This window comes from Mobula hypostoma, chromosome 23, assembly GCF_963921235.1.
Source record: "Mobula hypostoma chromosome 23, sMobHyp1.1, whole genome shotgun sequence".
Lineage (NCBI taxonomy): Eukaryota > Metazoa > Chordata > Chondrichthyes > Myliobatiformes > Myliobatidae > Mobula > Mobula hypostoma.
The window spans coordinates 14484178-14496806 of record NC_086119.1 but is presented as its reverse complement, the minus strand read 5'-3'; the positions used below and the strand labels follow the sequence as shown (position 1 = coordinate 14496806).

Sequence of the window (12629 nt, the reverse complement as noted above, 5' to 3'; positions counted from 1 at the left end):
CCTCCTCTACTGTCGTAAAGAGGCCATACTCAGGTTGGAGAAACAATGCCTTATATTTCGTCTGGGTAGCCTCCAACCTGATGGCGTGAAGATAGATTTTTTAATCTTCCAGTAATGCCCCTCCCCCTTCACCATTTCCCATCCCCTTTTCCCTCTCTCACCTTATCTCCTTGCCTGCCCATCACCTCCCTCTGGTGCTCCTTCCCCCTTTTCTTTCTTCCATGGCCTTCAGTTCTCTCCTACTAGACTCCCAGCTCTTTACTTCACCCCCACCCCTTGGTTTCACCTATAACCTTGTGTTTCTCCCTCCCCCCCACCTTTTAAATCGACTCCTCATTTTTTTTCTCTCTAGTCCTGCTGAAGGGTCTCGGCCCAAAACATCGACTGTGCTCTTTTCTATTGGTGCTGTCTGGCTTGCTGAGTTCTCCAGCATTTTGTGTGTGTTGCTTTCCCTTTAGTTTTAGACTCACCTGTCCCAGAAAAAAAATAATTCTGATTATCTATACTAGCTGTGTCCCTTAGTGGTTTATAATCCCCTATAAGGTCTAATCAGCCTCCTATAGTTCAGCAAGAATACACCTGTCCTTATTAGCACAGCTCTCCATTCCAGGCAACATTTTGGTGAATCTCTTGTACGTGCTCTACTGCTACCACCTCCTTCAATATTTTAGTGGTCATGATTGCTCTCTGTGTATGCTAAGTCTGAACCAACTTTGTTCAAGGAGTTTGTGACATGTAGGTAGTGAAAGAAGATTAGATTCAAGAGGCATTAAGACAGACATGTGAACAGGCAGGGAATGGAGGGATATAAACCATGAGCAGGCAGATGGGGTTAGTTTGATTGGCCTCATGTTCGGCCTGTTCCTGTGGTTAATGGTTCAATGTTATACACTATGTAGACTTTTAAGGCTGGAAAAGGGTTAGTTAATCAATCTCTAACACAGAAAGTTAATCACATTTCACTTTGCTTGTTAATTCCCAGAACTTTTTAAATTAAGTTTTAAATGTTGCAAAGTTGTTTTTACTTTTCACTTGTCTATGGGACCATTCTTCAGATTGGATATTCAATGTAGACATTATATACCCTCTTGGTGGCATTTAAAACTCCCAGGACACTATTTTGAAGAGTGCTGGAGTTATTCCAGTTTCTTTGTGAATAGTTATCGCTTAATTAACATAATAAAAATGAACAACCAGTTCTTGTCACCTTGTGGTTTATGTGATGTTGCTGTGCATCAACTAACTGCTGTATTTCTAACATAACGATGGTGACTACACTCCTGAAGACAAGAAAGCCACAACACAGGTTCATGTCATTCTTTTGTCTATCTGTCTCTCTTGGACCAGTCTTTTTATCCCTCTCTATTTTGCTTTCTTTACCTGACCAGACATTGAATTCTTGCACACTAAATTCAGTCCTTACACTACTTGTCTCATTCACTCAGATCTGACATGTCCTTTTCTTTCATTGCAATGTTAAAACAAAAAGGCAGCAGGGTAGCATAGTGGTTAGTGTGTTACTTTACAGTGATCAAGGTTCAGGGTTCATTTCTCACCACTGACTGTAAGGAGTTTGTACTTTCTCCCCATGACCATGTGGGTTTCCTCTGGATGCTCTAGTTTCTCTCACATTCCAGAGACTTACAGGTTACGGTTAGTAAGCTGTGGGTATGCCTTGTTGGCACTGGAAGCATGGTGACAGTTGTGGGCCACCCAGCACAATCATCGCTGGTTTGATTTGACGCAAATGATGCATTTCGCTGTATATTTTGATGTACTTGTGACTAATCTTTAAGTATTACCACCTCATATTTTTAAACATCTTGACTTACTAAAAAATTACAATAACCTTAAAGTTCAAGGCTAAATCTAAACTGTTGGCCATACCGAATAGTTAGCTATAGATTTTAAGATAGGAATTATGACTTGCAAAATGTCTTGCAACAAAATATTTCTTCCTTTCTAATAATTTTTGTCAATATTGGATGACTATTGTACTGTTATTAATTCATAAGATATAATTGCAATATCTTCCTAAGCAAGCTCTCTGTTTCTCATCCTAGTCTCCTCCATCCAAGAAAAGGAAACTGGAGAAGCCACGGAAGCCCATTACCTTCACAGTGTTGGAGCCTACAGTTAAGGAACTGAGGAATAAAGTTGCAAATTTGGACCCTGTGACTTCCGAAGCCATTGAGGTGGTAACAACAGTAGTGGAAAAGATTCTTAATGAGCTAAAGGTAAATCTCAGATTCTTTCTATTCATAACAGGGATTAGTTATGCATTTCCACTGAATGTTAAATTGCAGTGTGCTCCATCAGCTGTCTTAATATCACAAGAGGTTCTAAGTAGGTACCTCCACCCTAAAGCAAGAGAGGAGATGTCATGGAAAACATAACTTTTCCTTAATTGAATTATTGGTGCTATAATATCCTTGAGCACCAGGAAGAAGTAGACTCTTGCAGAAGGTAGGGGTTCAAGTTTTGTGTTGTAGAAATAATGCAAAGAGAAAGATAATACAGTCGGCCCTCCTTATCTGCGAGTTCCACATGCGCGAATTCAACCAACCGCGAATCAGGAAAACCCGGAAGTTCTCTCTTCAGCACTTGTTGTTCGAGCATTGTTCGCCTCGCATCTCGTTCGTTCGCTACTTTGTTTCTGTGAAAAAATGGCTCCTAAAAAGCAATTATGTGGTCAAAGCAATTCCTCAAAGGCTAAGAGGGAGCGTGAAGTGCTGTCTTTCGCCGAGAAATTAGAAATATTAGATCTTTTGAAAAGTGGCATGTCGCATTCCGAAGTGGGCCGTAAGGTCGATAAGAACGAATCGAGCATTAGCACAATAAAGCAGAAAGAAGCTGAAATTCATGGAAATGTTAGTGCTAGGGATGGGTGGCTGGCCACGTAAAGCGCTACAGCCTCAAGAACTGAAAGATCATGGGAGAATCGGCACCAGCGTTCCCAGAAGAGCTACGATGGTTGCGTCTGTACCGAACATGTACAGACTGTTTTCTTGTCATTATTCCCTAAACAATACAGTATAGCAACTATTTACATAGCATTTATATTGTATTATGTATTGTAAGTCAACGGAACAGAAACACTGAGGGCAGCGGGTCCTGTGCTGCCCTGGGTCCTAAAGTCCACCCGCACTGCGACAGGTTAAATAAGGGACTTGAGCATCCGCGTTTTTTGGTATCCGCGGTGGGGGGGGGGCGCGGTCTCAGAACCAATCCCTCGCAGAGGAGTATAAGCCTAGTCAATCCAGTCTTTCATCATATGAAAGTCCTGCCATCCCAGGAATCAATCTGGTGAACCTTCTTTGTACTCCCTCTATGGCAAGAATGTCTTTCCTCAGATTAGGGGACCAAAAATGCTCACAATACTCCAGGTGTGGTCTCACCAAGGCCTTGTACAACTGCAGTAGTACCTCCCTGCTCCTGTGCTCGAATCCTCTTGCTATGAATGCCAGCATACCATTCGCCTTTTTCACCGCCTGCTGTACCTGCATGCCCACTTTCAATGACTGGTGTATAATGACACCCAGGTCTCGTTGCACCTCCCCTGGGCATGCTATTTTGGCACAACCAGTGTGCCAGATGTTGAAGGGTGTGAGGGAAGAGAAGTGAGAGTAGTTACTATTACAAGGGAGAAGGTGCTCAAAAAGCTGAAAAAAACCTAAGGGTACTTAAGTCACGCAGACCAGATGAACTGCACCCTAGGATTCCGAAAGAGGTAGTGGTAGAGATTGTAGAGGATTAGAAATGAACTTTCAAAAATCATTGGACTCTGGCATGGTGCCTGAGGACTGAAAAATTGCAGATGTCACTCCATTCTTTAAGAAAGGAGGAAGGCAGCAGAAAGGAAATTATAGACCAGTTAGCCTGACCTCAGTGGTTGGGAAGATGTTGGAGACAATTGTTAAGGATGAGGTTATGGAGTACTTGGTGACACAAGACAAGATAGGACAAAGTCAGCATGGTTTCCTTAAGGGAAAATCTTGCCTGACAAACCTGTTGGAATTCTTTGAGGAGATTACAAGTAGGATAGAAAAAGGGATGCAGTGGATGTTGCATGTTTGGACTTTCAGAAAGCCTTTGACAAGGTGTCACACTGGAGGCCGCCTACCAAGTTAAGAGCTCATGGTACTACGAGAAAGTTATTGGCATGGTTAGAGCATTGGTTGATTGGTAGGAGACAGCGAGTGGGAATAAAAGGATCCTTTTCTGGTTGACTGCCAGTGACTAGTGGTGTTCCGCAGGGGTCGGTGTTGGGACCACTTCTTTTTATGTTGTATATCAATGATTTAGATGATGGAAGAGATGTCTTTGTTGCCATGTTTGCAGATTATGTGAAGATTGGTGGCAGGGCAGGTACTGTTGAGGAAACAGGTAGGCTGTAGAAGAACTTAGACAGATTAAGAGAATGGGCAAGAAAGTGGCAAATGAAATACAATGTTGGAAAATGCATGGTCATGCACTTTGGTAGTAGAAATAAACGTGCAGGCTATTTTCTAAATGGGGAGAAAATCCAAAAATCTGAGACGCAAAGGGATTTGGGAGTCCATGTTCAGAACACCCTAAAGGCTAACTTGCAAGTTGAGTCAGTGGTAAAGAAGGCAAATGCAATGTTAGCATTCATTTCAAGAGGTCTAAAATACAAGAGCAGGAATGTGATGCTGAGGCTTTATAAGGCACTGGTGAGGCCTCACCTTGGGTATTGTGAACAGTTTTGGGCTCCTCATCTAAGAAAAGATGTGCTGGCATTGGAGAGAGTTCAGATGAGGTACACAAGGATGAATCCGGGAGTGAAAGGGTTATCATACGAGGAGGGTTTGATGCCTCTGGGTCTGTACTTGCTGGAATTTAGAAGGATGGGGGGGATCCCATTGAAACTTTTCGAATGTTGAAAGGCCTAGACAGAGTAGATGTGGAAAGGATGTTTCCCATGGTGGGAGAGTCTAGGACAAGAGGGCACAGCTTCAGGATAGAGGGGCATCCATTGAAAACAGAGATGGGGAGAAATTTCTTTACCCAGAGGATGGTGAATTTGTGGAATTTGTTACCACAGGCACCTGTGGAGGCCAGGTCATTGGATGTATTTAAGGCAGAGCTTGATACATTCTTAATTGGACACGGCATCAAAGGTTATGCAGAGAAGGCCAGGGAGTGGGGCTGAGGTGGGAAAAAGAGGATCAGCCATGATTGAATAGTGGAGCAGGCTCAATAGGCCAAATGGCTTACTTCTGCTCCTATGTCTTATGAAAGTGTGGTGACACTTGTGGGCTGCCCAGTACAATTGTCCCTGATTTGATTTGATGCAAATGACGCATTTCACTGTATGTTTCCATGTACATGTGACAAATAAAGCTTATCTTTAGATCTTTAGCCTATTCCTGCAATGGAAGGAGTGCAACTAAGGTTCACCAGATTAATCTGTGGGATGGGGGAGAGATTAAGTTGAATCGGCTTTTGCTCTTGAGTTAAAAATGAAAGGTGATCTCGTTGAAAAGTACAGAATCCTTATAGGGTGCTGCAGGGTAGGTCCAAGGATAATGTTTCCCCTAGCTGAGTTGTTTCGGGCTAGGACTCACAGGGCCAGCAATTCAGGACTGAGATGACAAGAAATGTTACTTTTTTATTTTTTGTTTTTTTTTTGTATTTGCTCAGTTTGTCTTCTTTTACACATTAGTTATTTGCCAGCCTTTATTTGCAGGTAATTTTTCAGTGATGTTTTTGTACTCCTTTGTCCTACTGTGAATGCCCGCGAGAAAATGAATCTCAGGGTGGTGTATGGTGATATCCACGTACTTTGATAATAAATTTACTTTGAACTCCCAGAAGGCAGTGAACATTTGGAATTTTCCAATGAAGAAGGCTGCAGAGGTTCAGACACTGATTACGTTCAAATTGGAAATCAATAGATTTTCAGATGCTGAAGGAAATAGGATTAGCAGAGGAAAGTGACACTGAGGCAAAAGATAAGTCATGATCTTATTGAGTTGTACAGAAGATCGAGGGGCCAAAAGGCTCACTATATTGAGCCTTTTCGACATAGTGAGATCTCTACTCAGGATGCGGGTCTAGGATGGAATTCTCTTTGTGACATCATTTTTCCCCTATTTAAGATTGCTTCATGATGTATTTGAGATTCGTTATTGTACTTGAGAATGTTCCATGTTCATAAAGTCACTGAAGAGGGGTTGGGCAGAAAAAAGTAAAGGACACCTCCTCCATATAATCCTGCCTTAAAAGTACTGTAGTACGTTGACACATTCAGTATCACTGTGTGTCCAACAGAGTGATCAGCAGCACTGGGGCTCCTCAGGGGACTGTCTTGTCTCCTTTTCTCTTCACCATTTACACCTCGGACTTCAACTACTGCACAGAGTCTTGTCATCTTCAGAAGTTTTCTGATGACTCTGCCATAGTTGGATGCATCAGCAAGGGGGATGAGGCTGAGTACAGGGCTACGGTAGGAAACTTTGTCACATGGTGTGAGCAGAATTATCTGCAGCTTAATGTGAAAAAGACTAAGGAGCTGGTGGTAGACCTGAGGAGAGCTAAGGTACCGGCGACCTCTGTTTCCATCCAGGGGGTCAGTGTGGACATGGTGGAGGATTACAAATACCTGGGGATACGAATTGACAATAAACTGGACTGGTCAAAGAACACTGAGGCTGTCTACAAGAAGGGTCAGAGCCGTCTCTATCTCCTGAGGAGACTGAGGTCCTTTAACATCTGCCGGACAATGCTGAGGATGTTCTACGAGTCTGTGGTGGCCAGTGCGATCATGTTTGCTGTTGTGTGTTGGGGCAGCAGACTGAGGGTAGCAGACACCAACAGAATCAACAAGCTCATTCGTAAGACCAGTGATGTTGTGGGGATGGAACTGGACTCTCTGACGGTGGTGTCTGAAAAGAGGATGCTGTCCAAGTTGCATGCCATCTTGGACAATGTCTCCCATCCACTACGTAATGTACTGGGTGGGCACAGGAGTACATTCAGCCAGAGACTCATTCCACCGAGATGCAACACTGAGTCATTCCTACCCGTGGCCATCAAACTTTACAACTCCTCCCTTGGAGAGTCAGACACCCTGAGCCAATAGGCTGATCCTGGACTTATTTCCTGGCATAATTTACATATTACTATTTAATTATTTATGGTTTTATTACTATTTAATTATTTATGGTGCAACTGTAGAGAAAACCAATTTCCCCCGGGATCAATAAAGTATGACTAAAGCAATTGCTTGCTGCTGAAATGGATATTGAGTGAATGCTGATCTGCTTGGACAACTTGTCTATCAGAAGCAAATTGTTTAGTCATTAAATTACCAAGCTATTTTGGGAGTAGATATTGACAGTGTAGCCAGAAAGCTATTTGTATTGATACTTAATTCTAATTTTAAAAATTTTATCAATCAGGAACATTGCAATTATTGACCCACTCCTGCAGGCTCCTTAGTCTCCATGTATTTTTATTAATCCGATGTTTAGAGGATTTAATATCTATTCCATCCATTTTTTTGTGAAAGCTAAAATCCAATGGCCTTGGTCATACGACAGGTGCTACACTAACTAGCTGAAATCAAACACTGTTTCTTTCTTTCTTCAGTTATATTTGGCCTACATTGAGGTCCTAAGTACTTGCGTCCTATATTCACTGCTGATCTGGAGGCAGGGATGACGGATCCCTATTTATCAATCACCCATCACATAGTAGATGCAGTTTAATTCATATTGAGGTTAATTATATGTTAATTGGTAAGTGTGAGAGAAATTTGTAGAGCTGTATCGACTTGCAAATTTCAAAAAACATGACACCTGCAATCTTAGTTTTGAAGTAGCATGGCCTTGAGACCTACTTTAGGTCAGTTCATCAGAGTAGAGTCATAGAGTACTACAGCACAGAAACGGGCTCTTTGGCCCATCCAGTTAATGCCATCCTGGTCTTCTGCTTAGTTCCATCTACCATAGCCCTACATTCCCCTCTCATCCATGTACCTATCCAAAATTATCCTCAACATTTGAATTGAACCCACACCTACCACTTCTGCTAGCAGCTCGTTCCACCATCTGGGTGAAGAAGCTTCCCCTCAGATTCCTCTTAAGTATTTTACCTTTCACCCTAAGTCTAGTTCTCATCTCACCCAACGTGAAGGGAAAAAGCCTTCATTCATTTACCCTATCTATACCCTCATAATTTTGCACACTTCTATAAGATCTCCCATCATTTCCGGCACTCCAGAGAATCAAGTCCAAATCTCTTCAATGTTTCCCTATAACTCAGGTCAAGTCCCAGCCAGATTTAGAAGCCTTTTGAATTTGAAACTGTAAATAATAACATTATGGAAGTAAGCTAGTTTATGGTTATAGCACTAACTTCTGACTCTCATTGTTAATTATGTAATGTATCAAATTATTTGATAATTCAGACTTTTTAAATTAAAATCAAATGGGGAAAAAGACTTTTGCCTTAAATCAGAATTGAGTTGGGTTGTGGAGAAGTGAATCATTGTCTTCTTTTACAATAAATGATTCATTTCTCCACATTAGTCCTTGGATTTCCTACAAGTTAATTGGAACTTTCTTTTGGAAACGAGGAACAACGTACAAATAGCTACAAGATAACTTTGGCACTTTGGCCTCAAGTTAACTTCTATCGTACAGCAATTTTCCTTTGTTTCCACAGGTCCTTTTCAAACGTGTGCCCTGTGGTAAAGATGAAGTGAGTTTATTCCTGACAGCCATACAGAACTCCTGGGTCCACGTCCGCCGTAAGAAACGAGATAGATTGAGACAGCTTCGGGAACTCCCCAGGGCCACGTCAGATGCGCTGCAGTCTGTAGAAGCAGACGGTAATGCTGAAAACAATTCCAGTGCTAACACTAGTCTTGATGGGGCCGAATCGAGCAATGCTGGAGCGGGGAAAACATCAACTGAAAGCGAAAAGGAGCTCCCAGTTAATGGGGGTCACGGCCTCCAGAATGTGATGCCAGTAGATCAAGAAAACAATGTGGAAACTGAAGAAGTGGTTAGATGTTATGAGAGCAGTTCTTCCGACTTTGGAAATGACAATGCAGTCGAGCAGGAGAAAGCCATTTCCACCACTGCAAACCCAGAAGTTGAAACCTCAAACGAGAGTGGGAGTTGCTTTTTGTTCAAGTGCCTAATAAATGTGAAGAAAGATGGAAAGAACGCCCATGTAGAATTGCACTGGGTTGAGGGTCAGAATAGGGACCTGATGAACCAGCTCTCCACCTATCTGCGAAATCAGATTTTCAGGCTCGTGATTAGTTAAAGAAATATGTTCATGATAAAGGTTCATTATCGCACCGATACATTTTAGATTTTCTATCTGTAGTTCTACTGGCTTTCAATTTCCCAGGATTTTGTGCATCTTTTAACCAGTGCATATGCAGTAGGCACCCAGAGCTCTCCTCTCTACAGATGTAACATGACAAAAATAAAACAAATTGCTGTCCTTTTATGTCTTAAATGAACAAATATTCCCCATGTCTTTAGCTGCTATTTCACCAAGACACTCATCTGCAAAGATTGTCTCAATTAGCTGATTCCAAACAAGGAGATTCCCCTGTAATGAGAGGGAGATTGAATTTCCTGATGACAACTACTGCTTACATAAGAGTCCTACAGCTCTAAGATCATTACATTTACAGATCGTGCACTAAAAATAAACTTGGAGTGCTCCACTTTGCAGCACCCAGTTTGTTAATGTTCTTTTCCTTGCTTTGCATTTTCCAGGTTTGACTCTTTGCAAATTCATTGCCATATGTGTCCCAATACACTCACATTTCTGATGAGTCCCTTGTGTCCTTGTAGAAAGAATTCTTGAGGCACTGGAAGGACAGGAGGAGAAAGCACATCTGGGAAAAAAAACAAAGTGGATTCAAAAACATTCACATCTGAGGAATTTCTGTTTGAAAGAGATTTTGAAGAACTCTAGAGAGCTTGGGTTTTTTTTGATCCTAGCAAGGAGCAGATACCCTCTGAACAAAACAGATTTCTTTATATGAAGAAATTTAAAATGTTATTTTCCAATTTTATTCAAAAATAAATACTGAAGTCTCTTAGTAATTCTGACTTGTTTTTACAAAAGTAAAGGCAACATTTTTGCCACTTCTCTGAATGTTTAATAATGTGAACAAATCCTGCAGTATTTGTAACAGGAAATCCAGTGAACAATCAGTACACAAGCTGTTTTAAAAAAATAAGTTCTCTTCACTCTGTTAAATGAGATTTGACCTGCAGCCTTCAAGCTAGAACATTTAACATTTTTCCATCTGGATTGAATTTGTATTTGTTGATCTTTGAAATAGCGATAAAGGTTGAGAAGGGATAGTCTTAGAACAGACAACTCTTGGCAGCTCAAGTGAGGGCATCTATGTGGCACTCTCGCTTATCACCATCAGAAATGCTGATTGGGGGCTATAAGCCATGAGCAAAGCCCTCAGTATTAGCAGCTGTATCTTCAGTCAGTTTACAGAATAACTCTGGATTATCCATCTAATTTTATAGGTGTGGACATGCCTTGTTTGTGATGATACCTATGTGCTGGTCCCAGGATATATCCTCTGATACATTAACACCAAGGAATTTAAAGCTACTGTCCCTCTCCACCTCTGTTCACCTAGTAAGGACTGACTCGTTGATCTCCGGTTTCCTCTCCCTGTAGTCAATCATCTCTTTGGTTTTGCTGCTGATACTGTGTAACAGGTTGTTGTGGCACCATTCAATCAGATTGTTACAAGGATCGCCCCAGTAATAATGATTAGTGAGACACAGAGAATCTGTATTTCCTGACAAATAAATTCTATCGTCTCAACTAAAAAGCACGTGGGTTCACAAGCTAACTACCTGTGTACACCCTACTAGAACCCCTGACCCTTCATGAACCGTCAATGAAGAGAAAAGGTATTACGCGGGAAAGGAGTCTACGCTGGCCGGGTGTTCCTCGTGGTCCTGATCTCCACGTGTCCATAGGGTCCTCCTTATCCATGATGGTTGGTGAAGAGTTATTGCCCGGACGTAATTGGAGCTCCTGACTCTTACAGTGTTCCTTATTAGTTGAACAGGTGTATCCCATTCCATCGGCTCAAGGTCACCTGACCGACCTGGGTCACCACTTTACTAGTTCTAGTCCAGGGGTACAACCAACATTGTTTCATGGTTCTGCCCACCCCAGCCTTGTGTATTTTTGTCTTTCAACTCTGATCAGTCTAAACCAGTTAAATGAGGCAACCCAGACAGAGTCTTAACAAGATTACAGATTGCTTCTTTCGTTGTTCTGGCATTCATCAAATCCACTATTTGTAGACTGTAGTTTCTTCTGGCCAATATCTCCCTCCTCTTGATCCAAAAATATTTACCTTAGGATCATTATCCTCTTCTCATTCGGTAGAATGCCATGGAACCCCAGTAGGTGTGCAACACATACATTCTATAAGTAATATTAACATTTGCTTACTGAATTCACCCACGTTATACTGACAGTCATCTGTGCTGTTTCATGAAAGCATTATCCTCTTTTTCCTATTATTTCAGCCTTCCATCTCAGTTGATATACATTGAGCAATACAATTATCAGGGTACATAAAATTAGTATTAAGTAGCGTGCAATACTATTCTCACCCAAGGATATATTTGAACGTTTGTTCCCCAATTCCAAAACTTGCTCTAAAAGCCTGGGTTACTCAGTATTTTATTTGCCTTACTAGCGTGTTTTAATGAGTGTGTTTAGTCTATTGATGGATTGTCTCCCTTGCCTCCGCCACAGCATGTGTCCAATCTGCAGTCAAGTGGGGAAATGTTGGCAACTCATTATCAACATAGTCCCAGATATTGATCTGTATCAGTGAGTTGAAAATGGCAGTTCTCCATCATCACTGTGTCACTTGCTGGCTGAGGCAAGGTTCATCTTCCAATGGCCTGATCTAAAGTCACATTCCCTACGGCAACATTGTGACTTTCCAAAGGGCATTGTTTCCATCCCTTGGTATAACGTAGCCGCTGTTGCTATATAATATCTGAACCACCAATGCATATTGTATGAAAGACTGATTATTCACAAGCAAAGTAGACAATGAACAATTCTCTGAAACCACAATTTGTAAGTTTCTGCTTTGTCATTTCTTCTGGACGACCAGTGGTCTCCCACTTGATGGCATCTCAATCAATCTATCCCTTTTCCAGTAAAATTCATAACAATGACATATGTTGGTGGATTACTTGAGGGTATCCATGTATTCTCATGATATTTACTAACATTGTGAACCCTTTTCAAAGGGTAGGTTGAATTATTTCCATGTCAGGGAATATGGAATACTGCTCTGACATAAAACCTTCCTTTACCATCATCACAGGTACCTAGTACTCTACTGCTTATTGTAAAGTTTCTAAAATGACACAACAGCACCCTTTCTCGAACCCATTCTTAGATGCTCATCTCAGACCCAATTTGGTACTTGATGTGCATCAAGTTGTAATAAATTAGTGCCAATCATGGTAAGCAACGGATTACACTATGTAGCAAAGATTTCAGTTTTATGTATTTCCTTAGACATGAGGTCTATGCGGTCAATAATCAAATTTGTTGTAATCTCCCTCCTA

General features: G+C 41.5%; 1 protein-coding gene across 3 annotated transcripts in view; it reads left to right on the top strand.

The window, feature by feature from the left end:
* The window catches only part of mettl16 (methyltransferase 16, N6-methyladenosine), a 142196-nt gene extending 130086 nt beyond the window's left edge, over positions 1-12110 (top strand). For all 3 annotated transcript variants that reach the window (XM_063031836.1, XM_063031835.1, XM_063031834.1), the window contains exons 9-10: positions 2064-2237; positions 8692-12110. In XM_063031836.1, coding sequence (XP_062887906.1) covers positions 2064-2237; positions 8692-9300 — 783 coding nt within the window. In that variant the 3' untranslated portion in view covers positions 9301-12110. The remainder of the gene's footprint in view (positions 1-2063; positions 2238-8691) is intronic.
* Positions 12111-12629: the final 519 nt, after the last annotated feature.